Source organism: Lissotriton helveticus, chromosome 12 (genome assembly GCF_964261635.1).
Source record: "Lissotriton helveticus chromosome 12, aLisHel1.1, whole genome shotgun sequence".
Taxonomy (NCBI): Eukaryota; Metazoa; Chordata; class Amphibia; order Caudata; family Salamandridae; genus Lissotriton; species Lissotriton helveticus.
In genome coordinates, this window is record NC_136073.1 from 785,104,051 (window position 1) to 785,127,232 (window position 23,182).

At 43.2% G+C, this 23,182-nt stretch overlaps 1 protein-coding gene across 1 annotated transcript in view; it reads left to right on the forward strand.

Moving 5' to 3' along the window:
* NPR1 (natriuretic peptide receptor 1) overlaps positions 1-23,182 on the forward strand; it is an 845,985-nt gene that overhangs the window by 737,633 nt on the left and 85,170 nt on the right. The window contains exons 13-14 of the mRNA XM_078671023.1: positions 6,101-6,260; positions 6,595-6,750. Coding sequence (XP_078527149.1) covers positions 6,101-6,260; positions 6,595-6,750 — 316 coding nt within the window. The remainder of the gene's footprint in view (positions 1-6,100; positions 6,261-6,594; positions 6,751-23,182) is intronic.

Here is a 23,182-nt window from a genome sequence, read left to right on the forward strand (position 1 = left end):
TGTAGATATAATACATATACTCACATCTTCCCTATGAACCAACCTACTCCGGTTCTCTAATACTTTAGCTACATATTGCCATCACGTCTTGACTCCCTTACAATTCGCGCCAACTGTTGTGACCTCACATAAACGAGGTTTGAGACAATAGGAAAGAAACTCTATTTACCCAATAACTTGCTTTAACTTGAAAAGGACACGGGAGACAGAAAACAAATAAAAATAACAGTTTGCATACGCGACAAAGTAAACAAAGAAAAATCAACATGTTGACCCTCTGTTGAGTACAGACAGCTGCCATGCAAGGAACCACAATGCATACAGACCCTACCCATTACATCACCTTAGGCTCACTGGCTCAGATGCCCACCGACTCTATCATCCCAATAGCATAGCCTCTTTCTCCCCGTTTACTTTCATCACCCCTTTCACTCATGGTAAAGTGCTCTAAGCACTGCCGCTCTTTCAACACCCCTAGCTCGTTCCCACACCCCCCTAGTACAGCAGCAAATCCACGCCAGGGGCAGTTACAGGTACAATCTTGCCCCGCCCTCACTTGGTGGTCTGGTGGTACAGCGCCTCCATGCTGCTCTCCCGGTGCTGAACTTCCCCGCTCCACCTCCTCCTTTCCACTTCGTGGCGGCAGCTTAGACTGCAACTCTGACAGCACACGTCACCACAAGCCAGGGCATTTCCGGGCCGGCGTCAGAGCCAGTTCCGGTGCAAAGGGCGTTGCTGCCAAGCCAGCCGGAGCGTCACAGATCAGCGGGAGCCCACGGGTGAACATTGATCTTGTTTTTTTTATGGCCAGCGTTTGCCGGACTAGGGGTAACTAACAGGTCATAACTTCATTAGTTACATATGAAAATGCGCAGTCTTCTTACTGCGACGGGTGCAGCAAACCAGTAAAAGCACGTCCGTTTTCTGTTTTCATGACATTTTTATTAAAGGTATTGTGAAACAGGAATTTCGCTGCTTTGCCAAACTATTAACCAGTTTATATTTTGAGTGTGTGGATAGGTGTGCAGTATGCCTGTAGAATCCTCTGTTTGGCGAGTGCACGCAAACAGTGCAGTACTTCTGCAACAATCCGAGCAGTATTTTTCGAGTTCCACGTTGCACGAACGGGAGGGGGGCGGGAGAGAACACGGACGACGGGAGGGGGGCGGGAGAGAACACGGACGACGGGAGGGGACACGGACGACGGGAGGGGGGCGGGAGAGGACACGGACGGCGGGAGGGGGGCGGGAGAGGACACGGACGGCGGGAGAGGACACGGACGACGGGAGGGGGGCGGGAGAGGACACGGACGGCGGGAAAGGGGAGGGAACAGGAAAAAACGTAACTCCGCCCTGGGAAAAAATCTCGGGAACGCCCCCGAATCTGGTCCGGCCTTGACGGACAGATCCGGCACTCAATGGCTAGCCTCCATTTATGGAGCTAGCCAATGAGAGCCGGGGGACGTTCCCGAAGTGCTTATTGGGGACATAGGATTTCACCTGCGCTGAAAGGCTGCGCAGCAGCCTTCGGCAGGCGAAACCCAAAAAGAATAGTGGTGCAGAAATAAGAGTTTAAAACTGGCTCAGGAATATCCGCTGTCAATTTTATTCCTGAACTTCCTGCTCAGGATTAAAATGTATATAGGATAGTGGTGTCGGGGAGAGATAGTAGCCACACACCCCTCCTATCTGCATGCCTGTCAACATGTTTCAGCCATAAAAGGGTCTTACAGCTTTCATCAGGCCCTAAGATCCCCTTGATACCCCTACTATCCTACCTTCCTTTGTTGGTAGGTTGGGATTTCACCCAATCTGTTCTGGAGGCTGCTATTCACGCTGCGGTAATAGCGAGTTTCACCGTAGTAGTTGCTCGAAAAGGTGTGGGAGCGAGAGCGGCTTCCTGTAGTATAACATTTGTCAAGGTGTGACCACCGCTGCTTCAATTCTGTCCTTATGCCTTCGTGACCTGCCGAGAATCGTAAGACCCTTTTAGGGCTAGAAAAAATCCACCACGGTGAGCAGAGTGGCGAGCAAGAAAATTTTTTCAGCCTCCCCCTCGCACTGCCTTCCCACCCCTCGCTGCTCCCCCACATTTCCCGTACACCAGCTGCTACTGCAATTTGCACCCACTTTTTAGAAACATAGACTTAATACATCTTACATCTGGCCTTTGAACACAAGATATAGCATTGCACTTGAGGGTTCTGATTGAATAGTAGGTATTAGAAGCTTTTTTTGTATCTCTCACAAGAGGGATTAATGGATTGTCTTGGAAATTGAGTTCTCAGTCCTAAGTGCCCTCACTGAAAATTTTTGTTTAAAAGGGGCTGTTTTTCTTGAAAGCAAGTAGTTCCAGGTGAAGTGTGTTGAACTCCAGAGTGAGTGGCTTCCCTGTGAGATACTATGCTTTTGATCAGTTATTTCAGCATACTGGAGTCAATGACTTTTGTGATTAATAGAAGCCATTTTCAAAAGGCTCCTGGCTTCCATAGGAGTTCAGATTGATGAGAAGAAGAGATGTGTTTGAAATGTTTGACTCCTGAGACAAATATGACTGCAGCGGATAGGGTCGCGTAAACGAGGAGAGGCGAATCTCCGGCTTGTGTAGCACTATAGCATTACATATAGACTTGACATCAACAATTCAAGTTTCCCTCGCTGAACATGAGGAGAAGCAGTGCAAGCTTCCTGAACGCACACAATGCAAACAGCATTGGTAGCATATTGCAAGTTTTTCTCCCGTCAAGCGTACTGCAAAGGCAGTAGCAGTGCAACTTTCTACCAAGGTACACACAGAACGCAACATCAGCCAAAAATCCAGGGCTATCCCATCCAGCCCACTCCTGCTTCCCCTACCTCATTTAAAAGCCTGGGAACTGATTGGTTTATGTCGGCGAAGCCTCAGCTGGCTCTGCCATTGTAGCCTTTTGTCGCGGTCCATCCACCACAGGGCTACTGACCTAACAGCCTCAGAAGACCCACTCTATTCAAGGTGAATCGTCTAAAGCTGTTTTTCTCCCGGAATGCAACCGCCATGACAGGCAAGGCAGTTGCGAATTAGAACAATTACCAGTGACCCCCACTAGCCCAGATAAGACCCCTCACTTTTCAGGGCAATATCTATGTCATTTTATAGACAGCAATCCTTCTCCCCCAAACAGCTTTGGGAATTTGTTTCTGTGAAACAAAAAGCATGCCAGCTAGAGATGGTATGGCAGCCTGGCTGGCGGTACATTTTCACCAAACGATCCTCTTTCCCATTGTATTGGGATGGCTCCCTGACACTTCCTCACCAACATGGCTGAAAACTTTAAATGCTGCAGTCCCGCCTTCGCTAGACCCAACAGAGGCGGGGCCTCATCTGCGCATCACCTAGGCAGGCAAAGGATATATGAACCCTTATGTCTGTCACCATAGCCTCAAACAAGGCGTGCAAAATCACAATTTGCTTGTGGCTGAGGCCTACTCTGATCTTCCTTATTTCAGGAGGTACTTACAACTCCATTGGAAGGAAAGCGTATCGCAACTGCTCTCGCTGTACTCTATTAATGAATTGATGCTCTTGGTGAAGGAGGTTTGCAAGGACTCTACTGCATCTGCCCAAGTGGCCGTCAAAAGATGAACTCATCCTGCTGTAGTACAGCTCAGTAGCACAGATTGTTAGGAGTGCAGGCTCCATGAGTGAGGGTGGACTGCTGTACGAGGTAACGTATGTACAGGCAAGGGATCTACCAGTCACTGCCCTGCTGTATACTAACACACAGGCCAAGCCTCTTTAGGTTTACTCATCACATGTGAGGTCTCTCAGGTGGGGGTTGAGGAGGATACTCCCAACATTTTACTGAGGTGTCTCTTCTGTCTGCCAAGATATACATCTCCCTCACATCATACTCTTCCCGCTCAGATGAGGGTCGCACTGAGAAGACTTCTTAAATAATTCTTTATTATAGAGATCTAATACTTTCCTTCATATACATGTATTAAAACGGAAGACAGCATCCCTGTCCTTATAGCCCTTCTTTCTGTTGGAAACGTCCAGAGAGATATTGGCGCTCGCCTACAAAAGAGCGGCTGTCCCGGGGCACTCTTTCCCCTCCACTCTGATGACAGGTAAGGGAACTGTGCGAATGAGGCCTTTCCTAGCACCGCTTTCTCCTGGTTCCCCCAGGCTGTTGAAGCTGAGGGCAGATCAGGGCCTTGAGGTGTGGTCTGATGATGATGGATGTGGGTAGAAGCCTCATCTCTCCCAGCAATCTCTCAGCTTGGATGTGTGATTCAGTGAGAACTAGTCTTTGCACATTGAGGCCATTCCTCCAACAGCCTGCAGGTTGTAGCAGCCGAATGGATACACGAAAATGGCTGGGACGCTTCCTCTGCGCTTGGCTCAAGAAGAAAGATCCCAGGCTCCTTTGTCATGCCAATCTCCAGATCTTTGGTAGAGTGACGGTAACAGGAGACACTCACAAAACCTTCTTGATAGCCATGGGATCAGGAACTGGCTGTGAGAATCCTTTTCTGTCCGAACAAGAGCATCAGGTGGCACCCGACCGGCCTATTGTGTCCATTCCCTGGGATCAGAGGGACTGCAGTCCTACAGGAGTTCAGCTGGTCCATTGTAACATAACCATTTGAACCACAGGCATTGTGTAGTCTGAATTGCCTTTTTGGAAGGCAGTTTTCTTGTTTGCTATAACTTTACCTAAATGAAAGAGGTTTATTGCCTGTTCTTCTTTCTGTACCTTAGTGTTGCCTTGGTTAAGAAAGTTCTGCATTATATGTATTCTTGACACATGCTTCATTTTCTATCCGGGCATGACCAGATCACTAAGGATAATCTCCTGTATCAAACATTGTTCCGCCTTGCAGGGAACATATGGGGAGAGGTGTTGGCCTAATGGCTAGGGCCGTCAACTTAGAATCTGGGGACCTGGGTTCAAGTCTTGGCAAAGACACCGAACATCCTGTGATTCTGGGCAAATCACTTCATCTCCCCGTGCCTAACCATAATGAATGTGTGTCCTCGTGTAACGTAACTGGTGATATGTAAAGCGCCCTAATACCCGATTCGGGTCAAACTTGTGCTATATAAAACTCTGCAAAAAAATAAATATATGTGTCAGTAAAAGTAATTGCACATTCTGTTGTCTCCAAGACTGCTCCACTTACACCAGCACTTAATTTGTCAATATAAGTGCCAGGGCCCTCGTCAGGAGACCACTACAGCTTGCATCACACATTGCCCCTGCCAGTGTTGCCAATGGCACTACCAACACAACTACTAACCATCACACTCCTATAAGTATGACATTTCAGACTATCACAGGCTACGCGAGCTATAAGTCTGGCTTGGGCAGCAGGTATCAGCCATTTTTACTGTCTATTTATTAAACAACTGTTGTGCTCATCTTCAAATCAGCTAAACAGCGCTATCATGTGGCAGACGTTAATAAGCGCCAGTATTGACAATAAAGTGCTGGTGCCGAGCACTGGGAACCACGGCTCAAATTAAGCACTGATTTACACTCTCTAGGCATGATCTGTCGGGTGTTCCAGGGGCTTAGTCCACCCACAGAAATTCTGCAGACGCTAATGTCATAATAAGAATTACAATTTAGGCAAGAGGTCCTAAAAAATCTAGCCCCGGATGCTGCTTTCCCTCTTTTCTTCTTTTGTCTCACCGTGAAGTCTACGCAGGTTGAGAGTTGTAGACAATCAGAATACATGAGTAGGATAAAGTTACCTTTAGGTGACTATTACTTTAAGTCCATACTATCCCTTTTGTTCCTAGTATCCCCAGGTCTACTCTTGTGCTATCAATGCCCCCACCCTGATGGTCCTGCTTATTGATGAGGGAAATAAGGATTGTGCATCTTCACAAGTGGAAGGGTATGTACTTAGATCTTCCATATGCACACATGCCATGCGTAGCTTTGGTTTTTCCAACACAGCCTATCTTCTTATACCAAGCAGTGTTCCCCATCAGCATGCCATTCTTTCACATTAGTTGGAAGTTCCTTTTCCCAGGAGGTAGAACCCTTCTTCAGGAGCATCTGTCAGATCCCATGCATTTGCTGCCATCTCACCTCTTCTCTTTCTTGCAGGGGATGCTGTTTTTGCACAACAGTGTCATTGTTTCCCATGGAAACCTGAAATCCTCCAATTGTGTGGTAGACAGCCGCTTTGTCTTGAAGATCACCGACTATGGCCTGGCGAGTTTCCGAAGCATTGTGGACTTAGAAGACACCCATGCATTCTACGCCAGTGAGAACCTCATCTTGTCGGTGGTTTGGGAAGGATTTGGAGGCTTGTGTGCTTGCTATGGTTTGAATTGTACCTCTATATGTTGTGTTTGAGGGATAGGGATACTACCTGGTATTTATGAAGTTTAGGTGGGAGAGTGACAAGTGCATAATTGTGTGCGCACTGGTGAATTTGACTCTTAGTGGGGTGTGTTAACTGATGTGTATGTTGTGTAAGGGGTGTGGTGTTCCTGGTTTGTGTTAAGTAGTGGGCAGGTGATAAATGGTCTGCATGCTGTGCAGGGGCAGTGTGGGCACCATGAGTGATAAGGCCTTCCCCATTGTTTCCTGCGTAGAAAATTTGTGGACGGCTCCGGAGCTGCTTAGGATGGAGGTCCCACCACCGCCAGGCACCCAGAAGGGCGATGTCTACAGCTTCGGCATTATTCTGCAGGAGATTGCCCTCCGCAATGGAGTCTTCTACGTAGATGGAATGGATTATAGCCCTAAAGGTAAGTCTGTTGGAATACAATAGCAAAACATTTGTGGAAGCAAACAACAACGAATGTAAAGATAAAATCACCAGTTAAGCTGCGAAAACTTCTTTAACTGTACAGTACCACTCTGGAGTATTGATGTAAAACATATGGAAAGTACACATCGGAACCATTTGGATAGTAACACTGTTACACCTTTTGTTCACTAAACAGATCCTAAAATTGATATTGTTGAAACTGTTAAGAAAGACATATACCTGAATCATGTATTTATTAATGCTGCTATACCCGTTGTACTCTAAACTGTACCTCATGTAACTGTGAAGCGCTCTGATACCCTTGGGTCACGTTCGCGCTATAAAAAAAACTATAAATAAATAAACAATGTGAGGAGTAGGGGAGGTAATGGAAGTGGTCAGGCAGAAGGGCTCAATTCTTGGTGGCTATTGACAAATCTGGAGATTCCTGTCCCATGGTACCCTCACGAACACTCTGATCACTCTCTGACAAGCATTAGGTTCTGACCCACCACTTTGGCTCTCTGCTCTTGTTCACTTAAACTATGTCTATTTGCACTCCCAGGGAATCTCCTTACTTTTACCCTTGTTATCCTTGTGGAGGATAATAAGCTGGGACAAGATGGGCAAGAACATTCCCCTTATTCCTCCTTGGTTTCCTTTAATTCTTCGTGTTTATGTTTGTTAATTAGGGGAATGTTGCATCTCTGCACTGTAGGAGGGTAATTATGTACACAATGTACATCTGGCTCCTCTGTGTTCTAATCTGTCTATTCAAGTATGTAAAATCCTGACCAGCATTACCCATGCACATCTAAGTTGGCAGATGATACCACTTGCGACACTCTTGTACCCTTTGGAAAATTTTAATAAACAGATTTGAGGGAAACAAATATTCCTATTTAGTTTGGTAGCATTTTAGCTAGGGTATGCATTCCCTCTCACAGACTGCAAATATATGATATAGTCTTTCGGCTGGGCATAACTAAACGGTATGCACAATTTTTGGGAGTTGGACATGCCGACAGCAGTTCAAGAGAGCCAACTAAATGTTCAATGCAAAACTCTATATATTTTTAAGCCTGCACAAGAAATATTCTAGTTAAACATGATGGATCAGCAAACAAACCATCCTAAGAAGAACACTTCCTAATGAGTGCTAGCAGGTCTAGCCGTTTTTTGAAGAAACCAATTGTAGACCATACGGAACCCAACAGTATCCCATTGCCAACTTGGCTTATCTCTGCAAAAATATTGAAGCTGAGGATACTCATCAGCTCCAAGAGAATGCATGATATAATAATATTCTAAAGGATTACCGGTAGGGTTATAGACCGGTACAAGGCACAGAATAAGAACTAGCCAAAATGATAGCTCCTTGGACTCAGGCTATGTAGCAACACACATCTTCCTGGAATTCTCCACCGGGAACATTAGTTGACCATGACGTACTGTGAGTCTAGATGGGATGTCCTACACCACTATAGAATGGATCTAATAATTTCTCTCTAATCGGATGCAGGGGTTTAAATTCATCCAGTACACCTCAATAATGATCCTTGTCTGGATCCTCAAAATGTTATTTTTGTCGCCAATCTTGTTTAACATCTACATGTATCCCAAAGTCCATGTAGTCGACCAGTTACAGATGTGGCCATATCCTCTGAAGGACTGTTCTGACTCTCACAGTGTCTGAAGCACAATTCAGTTAGGAGGATAAAGAGCTGTCGATGGTTGAAAAGTGTCATCAGCAAACTCTAAGTGACAGATAGGCCAGGTTATTTAATTATGCTGTTTACCAGGCTCAGCCTTTCATCATCAAACCAGGCCCATGTAATAAAACATCTAGACGTCAGGACTCTTAGAGCTCCCATTACCTGCTCAGGTAACCAAAGCAGAAAAGAACCTAAATCACCTATTATGCATCCTCCTCCAATGCCGCCTCCTCCTCCAGAGCTTGAAAGATCACTGTTCACGGTCCCCTGCATTGTAATATTATCAGTGTATTTCTATTTTTTTTAAACTGCAAAGAATACAAAACCAGGCTCTAAGGCATTATCTTTAAACTTAAGAAACTATGCCTTTTACACCCAACCTGGAAGGGATTCATTGGCTTCCGGTAGAATTCAGGGTCAAGGTACTAGGCACTGTTCTTAAGGCCTACTTAGGTGGCTGTCTTTCCTCCCTCCACAATCTGCACCTCCATTACCTCTGCCAGCAATCTGACTGCCAGACATAGCTGTTGTTCCTGCTAAATCAGTGTCAACTGATAAACACAGAGTGCAAGATCCCCAAGGTACTGACACCGCCTTAGAGGAAGCTGCCGATCAATCACTGAAGGTTTGGCTGAACCACCTGAGTTCTGGAAGGCCCAGATGCTGGCCTGGCAGCTCTTTCAGCATGGCTTCAGAAGCTGAACTTTCACTGCAAGGACCACCTCCCTCTTACTCTACTTCCTCCCTTAACCTTCACCCCCCTGAAGGTTGGATCCTAGAAGGACAAAAACAACCACGACCGGTTCCCAGGCAACAAACATTACCCCTGGGTGATTCATGTTCCAGTGTACTGCATTATGAAAGTAAACACTGGACAACATCAGCTGTCAGAACAGCTAAAAAATAATTAGATTGCTGAGCTCAGTCTGAGGTTTGGAAGAGTTACAGAGTCTCCTGCCAAAGTCTGTATTTGTATTCAGCCTTATATCCCTTTGTAAAAGACACTGACAAAGCAAAAGAGGTTTGTCTTAAGCAAAGAGAGTGTGGTGGTCACATCTCTTTTTTTAATTTTTCATTATGGTCATAGGCCACAGAAATTAAAACAGGGGTGTAGCTTAGTGAGTAAGATTTGTGGGGGGTGGGGGGGTGAGGTTCAGATTTTCCAACATTCACACTGGCATGTAATGTTAAAATACATAATAGACATGCAGGGTGCATGAAAGGGTCTAAAGGGGGAGTGAAATTGAATACGAATGAGGATTGGTACGGGTACAAAGTGAGAGAAAACAATATTTTGCAAAATAACCAACATTTTTGAAGACTTTTAGAAGAGAGAGGGTGAGTGTGTGTGCGTTTTCATTTGTGTGTATTGAACATTTTCTGGTGAAATCCGACAGACATCTCACCATACCCGACTGAAAGCACCTGGACCCAACTATTTACCAAGAAATACATTGACTAGGGGGGTGTAACTTCCCCCCCAAAGCTACGCCCCTGAATAAAAGTGGAAACAAAAGAAAATATGCGGCATAAACGTGGCTGTCGCATGCATGCAAGAATCTTTTTTTAATTCATCATTTTAATGGAAATTATATTCATTCAGGGCTGAACAGGATTCTTGTTCACCTAAGATTCTTGTTTACCTAAAGGTGCTATTGGTTTTTAACCACTGTATCATGAAGACAAAGTTTAAATAGTCTAGCATAAATTAAGGAAATAAAAAAGGAGACATAATTGTTAGATAAAGGCATTTGCAAATTACAAATGATCACTTCTGACTCTTCTTTTAAGGCTGATGTGCAAATATGATGAGGCACAATGCTGCCACTTACAGTGCCAGAGAGCCAGTGGCTAAAGTGTGCTGACGACTGCTTCAGGCTGTCCAGTATAGTGGGTGGAAGCAAAATGTGAATGACAGTTGCTCAGAACAGTAAATGAGGAGAACTGACCTAAAGTCCCCTCCCATGTTTTATTATATGTATGTGTTTCCTGTTTATGAACTTTTTGATTATATGAGGCTGGCAAAGTAGCTAACGCTCTCACTAGGCGAGACCTAAAATGAATATGTATGACAGATACCGAACACAATAATACTGTGGTGCAAAAGTTTTGTTGTCAAAATATCTACAGCCAAAATATGGACTTTACATGCATGTAATGTAAAGTACAAGAATATTACAATTATCTACATGCACCTACATTACATTGGTTCATATGTAATTTAAATGTAATTAACTAGATTGTAATTTAAAAAAGTTTTTTTTTTAAAAGTCATTCATCTAAAAACTACTTAACAATAACTTGTTAATGTGCAACCACAAAACGCGGGGAACAGGTGTCGTTCTAATTCAATCTTAAGTGCTATCATGACACTGCACTAACGGCAGAGCTTCGCCGTCCTTGACAGCACCATGTTGTGGAACTATGAGGACATCTTAACATACTTGAGGGGGAGCTACCCGTTTGCGCAATAATATTTGCAGTAAAAAAGATTATCTTTGTACAAGTAATGCTAAATGCCATTTTCGCCATTGCATCTAATTTCGCACTATGTGAATTTACAATATATGCACAACTGTCCTTGGAGATGGTGGCCACAGTTGTATGACATATGCCTGACCTGACACTGTGAAGCATGAGCAATTGAATAGAAGGGGGCTCCCAGTAGGGATTCAATAATGTAGGGCAGGCTATGAGGGATAAAACAGCAGAAAAGAAACAAAAAACCCTACCCCAAATATGTGTATATGTCCCACAGGGGGATCCTACTTTTTCAAAACGACTAACAAATGGGAATTGGAGCCACACATACACAAGACCAGTGTATATTTTCAAAAAACCATCATTTTATTTTATTCGATATTTAGTAAGTTTTGTATAGAGCTCTGATTTCATTGGGATAAAACACATAACATATACATATCAAGACTATTAAATAGGTCAAAATTATGGTCCCGCACACATCATACCAGTCCGCAATCGAAACCCAATCGTTAATTTCATACTGCACCACTCACACGCTTTAAAAAAAAAAAGAGAACAAACATACATTCAATTCAAAGGTACGTCGATGCCAGTTGGTATAACTAAGGTGGATCGAGTTGTTATGACACAAAGTAGTAGGGGGCAGAATCAATAAGATCCAGATGGAGATTCATCCCTCTCTAGAATCACGCCGACGCGCGTTTCGGTGTAGAGCCCACAGGGGCCGCACCTTCGTCAGGGCAAGAGGGTACCAATGTGTGGGGGACACGCCACTTGTTTCAGGTTCCAGGATTTAAATATTCAGATGAGTCCACTCTAAGGTCTAAACCACCGAGACGTCATTAGATAATGCACCCGGGCGACCAGAGGGCCTTAACATTGGATTCAAAGGCTTGTTATGCTTTCACGATGCCGGACTTCGATCAGTTGACCTTTGGGCAATCTGTCAGGGCTTCAATCTGTCGTCTGCACCCGGTTTCGTCCAATAATCGGAGGGATATCGCTCAATTAGATCAGTTAGTCACACGGGGGGTTCTTCGGCTAAATATTCACCGGGCACAGATCTCATGGACGGCTCGTTCTTGATTAAAATTCGAAGAAGTTCGCTCAATTAGATCAGTTGACCACACGGAGGGTTCTTCGGCTAAATATTTACCGGACAAAGATCGTATGGACGGCTCATTCTTGATTTAAAACTCGAGGAAGTTTCTTCTCCTCACTCGATTAGCCGTTCCAAGCGGAGGTGTTCGACTGAGTGTCCGGGGTTCGCCCAACGCTTGCTTTTTCTCCTCCCTCGATTAGCCGTTCCAAACGGAGGTGTTCGACTGAGTGTCCGGCGTTCGCCCAGCACCTCTTGCCCTGACGAAGGTGCGGCCCCTGTGGGCCCTACACCGAAACGCACGTCGGCGTGATTCTAGAAAGGGATAAATCTCCATCTGATTAAGATGTCTGGATCTTATTGATTCTGCCCCCTACTACTTTGTGTCATAACAACTCGATCCACCTTAGTTATACCAACTGGCATCGACGTACCTTTGAATTGTCTGTATGTCTGTTCTCTTTTTTTTTTAAAAGCGTGTGAGTGGTGCAGTATGAAAGTAACGATTGGGTTTTGATTGCGGACTGGTATGATGTGTGCGGGACCATAATTTTGCCATATTTAATAGTCTTGATATGTATATGTTATGTGTTTTATCCCAATGAAATCAGAGCTCTATACAAAACGTACTAAATATCGAATAAAATAAAATGATGATTCTTTGAAAATATACACTGGTCTTGTGTATGTGTGGCTCCAATTCCCATTTGTTAGTCGTTTTGAAAAAGTAGGATCCCCCTGTGGGACATATACACAAATTTGGGGCAGGGTTTTTTGTTTCTTTTCTACTGTGAAGCATGAGCGACACTCTACTGCACATTATGCTAACAAGTTGGTCACATGATTACAACAGAGTTTCCCTTCAAAAGCATTAACAAGTAATAATTGTACATTCAGGCACTCCATGGGTATTATCTCTTATCTGCATTAAGCAGTTTCAAGATGGCTGCCACAGACATCTGTAAAACAACATGCCCTGTTTGTAGTCCATTTTTTACGTCCGGAAATTTTCTATATATACGTGTTGCCTGCATCAATTCATTTTGTGATCAAGACTGTTTGCAGTCGAAACCCGTAACTGAAAATACATTTCCATCTACCATGCATATTCCCCCTCAGTGTGCGCTTTACTTTGCCTGGAAGAAGAATTAATCAGTCCGGCGTGCTCCACCGGCACAGCGCACCACCTACCAACAGGCCCGGAGATTCGAAGGAACTCTTTCATGGTGGAATAACAATAGCATATAAACAATAACTTATTAACTTTTCCTGTTAACAAAAGTATGTAATTCTTAAATATACATGTAACTTTAAAATAACTAATAATGAATATAAACAATAGTAATACTAAATGATATATTAATATAAATATGGTATACAAATAAATATCATTTCTAACTAAAATATAATATTAATTTAGATTAAATGATAAAACACAAAATAAACATATAATTATTAACATTTGTAAAAACACATACAATAATAATGTATTTAAGAATTTGTGATACATGTACTAATATGTAGCAAAAAACTATTATTTGTCAATTACTAAATCACTTATCAAGCAATTAAATAATTAAAAAACATACTTTTTAATGAAATAGCTTTAACATATTTCAATTAAAATAAAAAGTGAAGTAGAAAAAAAGTACCCTAAATCCAATCCGAAAACATAAAAACATGAATACACTACTGCCAATACAATTCTATTATCATTGGGGAAAGTAAATGCTTTGTGGGGGTTGGGAGGGCATATCAACTATTCTAACTTCAATCTAATAAAAGTTGGGGAAAATGCATTCACCGTGGGGTTAGATTTAATATTTTAACTCCAGTTTAACAAATATTGGGGAAAGTTCATCCACTGGGGGTGTTCATATTTACCTTTCTGACTCTAGTTAAATAAACGTGAAGAAAGTGCAGACAATGAGGCATATTTACTATTCTAATTACAGTTAAAAAAAATATATTAGGGATAGTGCATGTGTTGGGGCTGCCGATGTACTATTCTAACTACTGTCCAACAAATGTTGGGGAAAGTGATTAAGTTGGGGTAGGAGTCTGGTTTACTATTTTACCTCCAGTCCATCAAACATCAGGGAACGTGCACATCAGGTAACATGCTTACATTGTTAAATTGACTATTCCAACTCTAGCTTAACAAACATTGGGGAAAATCCATGTATTGACGGTAGGTCATATATAATATTATAACTTCAGTCTATCAAACATTGAGAAAAGTGCATACTTTAGGTGTGGTGGTCAAATATACTATTCTAACTCCAATCTAAAAAGCATTGTGGAAAGTGCATACATTGTTGGGAGGTCAAATTTACTATTCTTACTTCAGTCTAACAAACATTGAGGAAATTGCACTTATTGGGGGGTCATAGTCACTACACCTAAATATTAAATATATCCATTTAAATTTATCTAAGAACTGACAATACAAAAAATAAAAACCATTAACTATTTTACAATGGGGAAAGAAGTAAACTATTGTTTTAGAAATGTAAAACCACAATTATTTTTAAAAAGTAAACTATTAAAACATTCTTTACATAACAATAACCTCTCAAACTCACAAATAAAAAGTATTTAATAATGCACATTTACATTTTAGTTGTTATAAACTACTATGTGAAACCATACTAACCACCCAGTCCCCCAATCTCCACTACAACTTATTAAAATACTAACATTTCTATAAAATGTATAAGAGGATATTGTTAAATCTTAATATTAATGAAACTTACAGTTAACTAATTTGTAGTTTACATATTTGCATATTTGATACATAAATCAATTCATATCAATTTAATATTATATAACTTAAGACTGAACTCCCTATCCCCTAATAAGCCCCAAACATAAAATGTATCACATGATTAAACAGTTATTAAACATTTAACAAATAAATAACGAAAGTTACATAGTAATTTACTGTGAGGAAATGGGGTGTATTATATGGCGTGGTTGTGTGACCTCACAGTGTAACACACTTCCAACCTTTCATAGGTCCAGTCAGTATTTCTTTGTTTGTCAAACCTGGGTAGCTGGGGCTTTGAGCTGTATGCTTTAACAAAGGAACAAGTCTAAAACATTTAAACAGCTATAAATACATTGCAGAAAAAAGAAACAACTCTGAAGAAATCAGACATCAATTAGTAAAAATAGGTTGTTTTTTTATGAATTTGTAGACAACAAAACAAAAAAGGTCCACCAGAGGGTTCTGGAGATACAGATTTTTAAAGAAACAATAAATCAAGGCTTTTCACTTAACTGTGAACAAGCATTGGCAAGTTTGACACTTAGAACCTTTTCAGCAAAAAGTTACATCAAGTGTGAATGCAGTTACTTATGATTACTTTGGGTGATCAACTCTTGCAGAGAGCCAATCAGTGGGACTACCAAGGTAGAGTGTAACAGTTAACTTCACAAGAAAAGAAAAGGTCGAGTGTAACAGTTAACTTCACAAGAAAATCAGTCTACAGTCCTGCTTAAGCGTTGGTGGCAGTTACCGTTAACTTCTATGGAGTGGTCCTGATTCAAGGGATACAGAATGCTGCAGAGGCTCAAGGATGCTGAAGATGCATTGTTGGCGACGTGGGACTTCCTGGGGCTACTCCTCGGTCCACAGTCCTATTGGGTCGACGTTGGCCTCAGGGGTCTATGGGCCAGATGTAGGTCGCCATTTACTGGTCGGTAACGGCCGATTTCAGCCGTTACCGACCGGTATTTGGGATTTGGCATGTAGGGGGCATCTCATTTACAGAATCGGTATATTTACAGATTCGGTAAATATACAGAATCGGTAAAATACCGAATCAGTAAATTTACAGATTCTGTAAATCAAGATGTAGGTGGCACATCATAGAGTGGCACAGGCCCTTTAGGAGTCGGTATTTACCACCCAATCCTATTGGGTGGTAAAATACCGATTTCCAGTGTACATGCACATCTGTGCATGTACACCTGTGCCGTGTGACACACAGACATGCCCTTAGGGCATGTATGTGTGCCACATGGCACACAAGCCTGCAATTGGGGTGCTACAGGGTGTTAAAGTGAGACCCCGTTCCCCCTGCCAGGATTCGGTATTTACCGATTCGGTAAATACCGAAACGGTATTTACCATTGATTTCTATGGGCTTCCAAGCCCATAGGAATCAATGGGAAATACCGATTCGGTATTTACCGAATCAGTAAATACCGAATCTTACAGATTCGGTAATTGTAAATTAAAAAATTACCTACATATGCCTCCTTCCAAATTACCGATTCATAAATACCGAATCGGTAAAATTCGGTATTTATGAGTCGGTAAATTAGATTTACCTACATCTGGCCCTATGTCCCTTAAAGTCCTCTTTGTTCCTGCAAATCCAGTCGCCACTGGACTACTGGTCTCCAGTCATAGCCAAACCAGCGGTTCCCTGTTTCTGGTGCTAACTCTCCTTCTGGGTGATCAAACTGCACTCTGATGACTCTCCTGGGTCCAGCAGACTCGGTGCAACTTTTGAGCATCGGGTCTCGGGTTTCAAAGCTGCATTGCGGCGAGGAGTGGTGATCCGGTGATCTGTGTACTATCTCCTCCAAGCAAGCTTCCTCAGCTTTTGTGTCCCTGTGCGGTGACTAGAAAGTCAGCCAACTGACACTTGGAGTCTCTGCTTCTGGCTGGGCTCAGCAGATTACTTCTCCATGAGAAGGACACCACAGTCACAGTCCTCTCTTCACTAGCCCAAGGAGCAGCAGGTTCAGTCCAGCTTCAGTGCTGATTGTCTTTGCTAGGTCCTCAGTCAGCAGGGCAGTTATTCTTCGGTCCTTCTTTGCTAGGTCCTCAGTCAGCAGGGCAGTCGTTCTTCGGTCCTTATCTTCAATGCTGGCAAGATCTGAGTGTTGGGGCCAGGCATGCCACTTTTGTGTCCAGAAGGTGCCCTTAGAGGAGGTTGCGGTCGCTAGCTAGTGGGCTACTCGGTTCCCTCCCACCTGATGGCAACTTCCTGTGAAGTATGGAATCTAGCTATCTCAGAGTGCTCTATTCTGCCCACTTCCGAGATGTTGGAAGCCATCGCATGGTGTGTGGAGCTTGGTAGCCCGCCCTAGAGTTGCAGCTACCTGGGGGCTACACGCCCATGTAGAAAATGGTTTGGCCAGTGTATTGCCCTTTCCGTACCCGATGTCAGTATGCCTACTGGCAGTTCGGTCTGGACTGTTCCCCTGAGGCACAGGGTCAAGACTGAATTGCATATGGCCATGTCTGAACTGGAGTGGCTTGGTGAGCAAAATAACGATGGATTAAACCCAGATCTGTGACTGCGGGTGAATGTTTTGCCATTGTGCAACATTCCGTCCATCATCTTGTGTGTTTTGCTGTTCACCCTATGTGGGAAGGGTATGCCCAGACGTGGGTCCCGTGCTCACTACGCCACTGGAGTCAAGCTATCTTGGCTGATAGCCAGAAACCGGTCCTAGGTGCTTGATTCCGGTCCAGGGACGACATGGCTTGGCAGTTCGGTCTGGACTGTTCCGATGAGGCACAGGGTCAAGACTGATTTGCATATGGCCATGTCTGAACTGGGGTGGCTTGGTGAGCAAAATAACGATGGATTAAACCCAGATCTGTGACTTGGGGTGAATGTTTTCCCATTGTGCAACATTCCGTCCATCATCTTGTGTGTTTTGCTGTTCACACTATGTGGGAAGGGTATGCCCAGATGTGGGTCCCGTGCTCACTACGCCACTGCAGTCAAGCTATCTTGGCTGATGAAGGCTGATAGCCAGAAACCGGTCCTAGGATGCTTGATTCCGGTCCAGGGAAGACATGGCTTGGCAGTTCGGTCTGGACTGTTCCCATGAGGCACAGGGTCAAGACTGATTTGCAAACGGCCATGTCTGAACTGGGGTGGCTTGGTGAGCAAAATAACAATGGATTAAACCCAGATCTGTGACTGGGGGTGAATGTTTTGCCATTGTGCAACATTCCGTCCATCATCTTGTGTGTTTTGCTGTTTCCCCTATGTGGGAAGGGTATGCCCAGACGTGGGTCCCGTGCTCACAACGCCACTGGAGTCAAGCTATCTTGGCTGATGAAGGCTGATAGCCAGAAACCGGTCCTAAGATGCATGATTCCGGTCCAGGGAAGACATGGCTTGGCATTTCGGTCTGGACTGTTCCCATGAGGCACAGGGTCAAGACTGATTTGCATATGGCCATGTTGTTGTTATTGTTATTGTTAATGTCAGTTTATATAGCGCCAAATCACCTGCAGGTCTCAGGGTGCTTTTGACCGCAAAACATAACAACCTGGTCAGCAACAGGGGAACGAGTAGAAGCTAAACTGGGCTCAGTGCTGCTCTGAATAAGATAGTCTTTAGGGCTTTCCTGAAGCGGAGCAGGTTTCCGTCTTTGCGGAGGGCCTCAGGCAGTTAATTCCAAATCCTAGGCAGCAAGACCGAAAAAGATCTTCCACCTTTTGTAGCCAGTCTGAACCGGGGGCACACGAGCAATTGAGCCTCAGAGGACCTTAGACTTCTTTCAGGCCAATAGATCTCTAACCTTTCTTTGATGTAGGCAGGGGCTTGCCCATAGATGGACTTGTGGGCTATGCAGAGACTTTTAAAAACCGACCTTTGCGTCACTGGCAGCCAATGAAGGCTCAGCAGCAGCGGGGAGGCATGTGATTTCCTTGGGAGTTTAAAAATGAGTCTTGCCGCGTCATTCAAGACCACCTGCAGTCTGTTTGTTAATACCTTTGGTAAGCCCAAATAAAGCGCATTTCCATAGTCCAGCCTCGACAGTATGGTGGCAGAAACTACAGTGCGAAGCATGGACTGGGAAAGGAGCGGAACTAGTTTGCGCAATTGTCTTATGAGACCGTTACAAGTTCCCACTACGGTAGAGATCTGGCCGACCATTGAGAGGGCACTAGCTATCTTAATGCCGAGGCTTTTGACCGAGTCATCTGGCTTAGGAGTGGGGCCTAGTTCCTGGGGCCAATACAGGTCACTCCAGGGGAACAGGCAGATGAAACTATTAGCACCTCAGTTTTTTCGGGGTTTATCTTCAGGAGGTTCCTGGACATCCAGTTAACTGTGTATCTGAGTACCTCCTGTGCCTGTGACTGGGCCCGTGCAGTGTCATCTATGCTCAACAACAGCTGAGTGTCGTCAGCATAGTTGAACACGCGGCAGCCCATCTCAGCCAGGGCATTTATTAGTGGTTGTAGATACAAGTTAAACAGGAGGGGGGACAAGGCAGAGCCTTGGGGAACCCCACATGTGAGTTCTCCCACTCCTGATACCACATCTCCCAACTGAATCCTCTGGGTTATCCCGGACAAAAAGGACTCCAGCCATTGATAGGCTGAGTCCCGAAACCCAAACCCAGCCAACCTGTCCAAAAGTAAGGTATGGCTGACAGTATCAAACGCCGCTGACAGGTCTAAAAGTATCAGGGCGTTTGGTTTTTTACTGTCAGCCATCCCTCTGAGATCATCCAGCACCGAGAGCATAACCAACTCGGTGCTGTGATGTGCTCGAAACCCTGCCTGCATCTCATGGAGAAGATGGTTGAACTCCAGGAACGATGCCAAAGATATCAATACATGTTGCTCGAGGACTTTGTTTACAACAGTATTAAGCGATATGCACTCCTATTTTTATCAGTATTAACTTAAATGTCAACAATTTATATCTGGTGCTGACCCATATCTCGACTAGCCCCTAGTCAAGTTGGTAAAAATGCAAAAAATTCACAGAAACCTGTGTTTATGGGGAGCACTATTCACTCATTCACAGTAACGTGATTTGTTTTTTCTTATTTTTCATCCATATATTCAGTCCAACATAAACATCATTAATTTAACAGCCTTATGATTCATTGAAAGTTCAAACTTAATGTATCCACAGTCTTATTGATCAAACTGAGAACCTCAATAAACAAAAAAGTAAATGCTCATCAAACGGTGATCGTATTTCCTTTCTTCAAAGTTGATTTTATTCTTCTTTTTCATCAATAAATGCGACAATCTGAGTTCTTCAAACAACTCTCCATAATTCAACAAATGATGACATATCCCAATGCATTTCGGTATGCACCTTCGTCAGGGGAATGCACTATAAGTAACAAAAATTCTATCATGTATATATCCAGTAGATACAATGTTTACAATCACAAATACAACAGTTTCATTGTTCGGTAAATAGAACAGCAACCAGAAGATCTCCTAGTGTAATCCATGCATCTAATGTGTGATTAAAAATCATGCTCACAAAAGTTCACCTGCCACCTTATAAACCAAACCGAAAAATGTGGTGAACAGCCCAGTGCTACCACCACCTCCTCCTTACTACGTTCCAAAAATGAACCAAAACCATGTGAGTCAACTAAATATTCTAAAATACTGGCGGTGCCGTGTCTAGGCATTCTTACCTTCATTCAACTAATGAAGCAAAAAAGTCGACCGCGGTCAAAGTCCGTGCTATTCTTTTTCTAAAAAACAAGGCGATGCTCTTAGTGAACTAAATCAATTACCTCATGACTCGCTATTACATTGTAAATAAAGCCGGTACTTACTTGGTCTCCAAGACCCCAAATGTAAATCTTTGTAGCGCTATTTCAATCAAGTCGTGCCCTTAATCTATAACACAATAAAGGAGAGAACTCCTTAGTGTTTAAATCGTTTGTGTTACCATGTATCATAATGCTTAATTTTATAGCATCATCTTACCTTTGTATATTTAATCAAACGCTCCGCGTTAATCTGAGGTTCGCTCTTTCTGTCGCTTTCTCGCTAGGTCGAGCCCTGTTCAAAACGCCAGTATATGGCGTCTGACGTCATACTGCTAAAGAAATCGAAAACGGACTCCCGGCTTACACGTCCTCATCCAAAATGGCACCCGTTAAACTCCTAATCGCGAAGATACGAGTAAACTAGTCCCATTCCAAGTTATTGGAAATAAGACTATGCTCGTAATTCCAATATACAAAATAAACCTAATGGAACTGATTATCACAAAACAAAAAAAGTGTATGAATCAATACACGTATCAAAAAATTTGAGATTTTATGAGCATGAATGTCAATGACACCTAAATGTAATATAAAAAAACATTAAAATACAGGTACCAAGCATATATTTTACAGCACAATGTTACAGGAAGCAACTCATCTCAATCTTGTCATTGAGTCCATAGGGTGTCAGCGTCCTAAGGGACTTTATCCAGTATGTTTCTCTTTGTGCCAACAATCTAGTTGTGTCAACATGTGGTTTTTCCACCAATCTTTCTAGTACAGTGAATTTCAATTGAGGTATTGAGTGTCCCCTCTCATGCCAATGTACAGCCAAACACGATTTCATATTCTTTGTACGTATCATACTCTTGTGTTCGGTCATCCGAACCTTCACCTTCCTTGTAGTGCGTCCAACATAGACAAGTCCACATGGACATTTGATTGCATATATCAGAACACTAGAGTTACAATCAGACGTGTGTCTCAGGGTTATGTTTTTGCCTGTTTGGGGGTGAGCAAATGAATTGCCTACCAATACATTGCCGCAATGGCCGCAGTTTAAACATTTCCTCATACCTTTCTGGCCTAGGTCTGTGCTCTCATGCCTGCGATCCTTTAGGAGTTCCTTAATGTTCCTCGACCTTGAATGTGCAAATAGAGGTTTGTCTAGAAATACCTGCTTAAAATCAGGTTCTTGCTCAATTATTTCCCAACGTTTCCTTACACATTTTTTTATAGCCGCTGCGGCTGTAGAAAATTTAAGTACATAGACTTCCCTCCTGTTTTTGCTTCTTTCTCTTTTTTCCAACATAGTTGATCTGGGCATGGTTTTTACTCTATTCTCGGCTTGATCAAGAATTATGTCCGGATACCCCCTTGTTTTATATTCTGAGCGCATTCTGGTAATGGTCTCAAACCCTTGTTTCTCATCTGAACAAATCCTTCTTGCCCTGATAAATTGTGACAATGGTAGGTGTCTTTTTAATGATTCTGAATGAAAGCTATCGAAGTGTAAAGCGTTATTTCTGTCCGTTGACTTCTTAAATACGCTTGTCACCAGTGTATTCCCTTTTTTTGTGATCATAATGTCAAGATAGCTTATTTGTTCCGAACTGATGGTGTAAGTGAATTTGATGAAGGCATGACAGTTGTTTAACTCATGGAGTTGTGCTCGTAGCTTTTCTTCTGATCCTTTCCACACAACCAGTATATCATCGATATACCTAAGGTATAATGCTAGATGTTGTTGCCAATTTTCGTTCTGCAATATGTGCTCGTCCTCAAATTTGGACATAAACATATTAGCATATGTAGGTGCCCCGGTAAACCCCATAGAGGTACCCGTCTTTTGTAGAAAAAAACAGTTCTGCCATTGAAAATAACCATGGTATAAACAAAATTGTAGTAGTTCAAGAAGAAACATGTTATGACCCTCCTCATACTCATGTCTCAACAGCATCCACTCTGCTGCCTCTAAACCTTCCATATGTGGGATTGAGGTGTACAGGGCTGAGACATCAACCGTGCACAACCACACTTCCTCATTATCAGAAATAGGCACACTCTGTAATTTCCGTAGACAATCCGTGGTGTCTTGTACAAAAGTAGACCATTGTTGCACCAAAGGTTGCATAAAATGATCTAGATATCTCCCTACTGGTTCATGTAGTGACCCACATCCCGCCACAATGGGTCGAAATGGTGGGTCTACCGGGTCTTTGTGCATCTTAGGCAACATATATATATATGGCCTATTTGGATATTCTGTGGTCAGATACCTTCTTGTTTGTTCATCAATCCTACCTAACTCGATGGCTCTTTTTAGGATTTCAGATAGAATTCTCTGGAACTCCATTGTGGGGTCTGTCTCTAACTGTGTATAGGTGTTGGTGTCCTTCACATGTTGATCTACTTTCTGATGGTAATAGGCAGTATTGACTTTGGACAGGAATGGTAGCTGGGAGATCGGCCTATAATTCTTCAGCACTTTAGGGTCTGCCCCTGCTTTCTTTATTAGTGGTTTTACTCGGGCTTCTTTGAAGCTAACTGGTAGCCGTCCTGTGTCTAATGACTTATTCAGCATGGACAAGATATGGTCCTCTAGGCTAAGGCGAGCT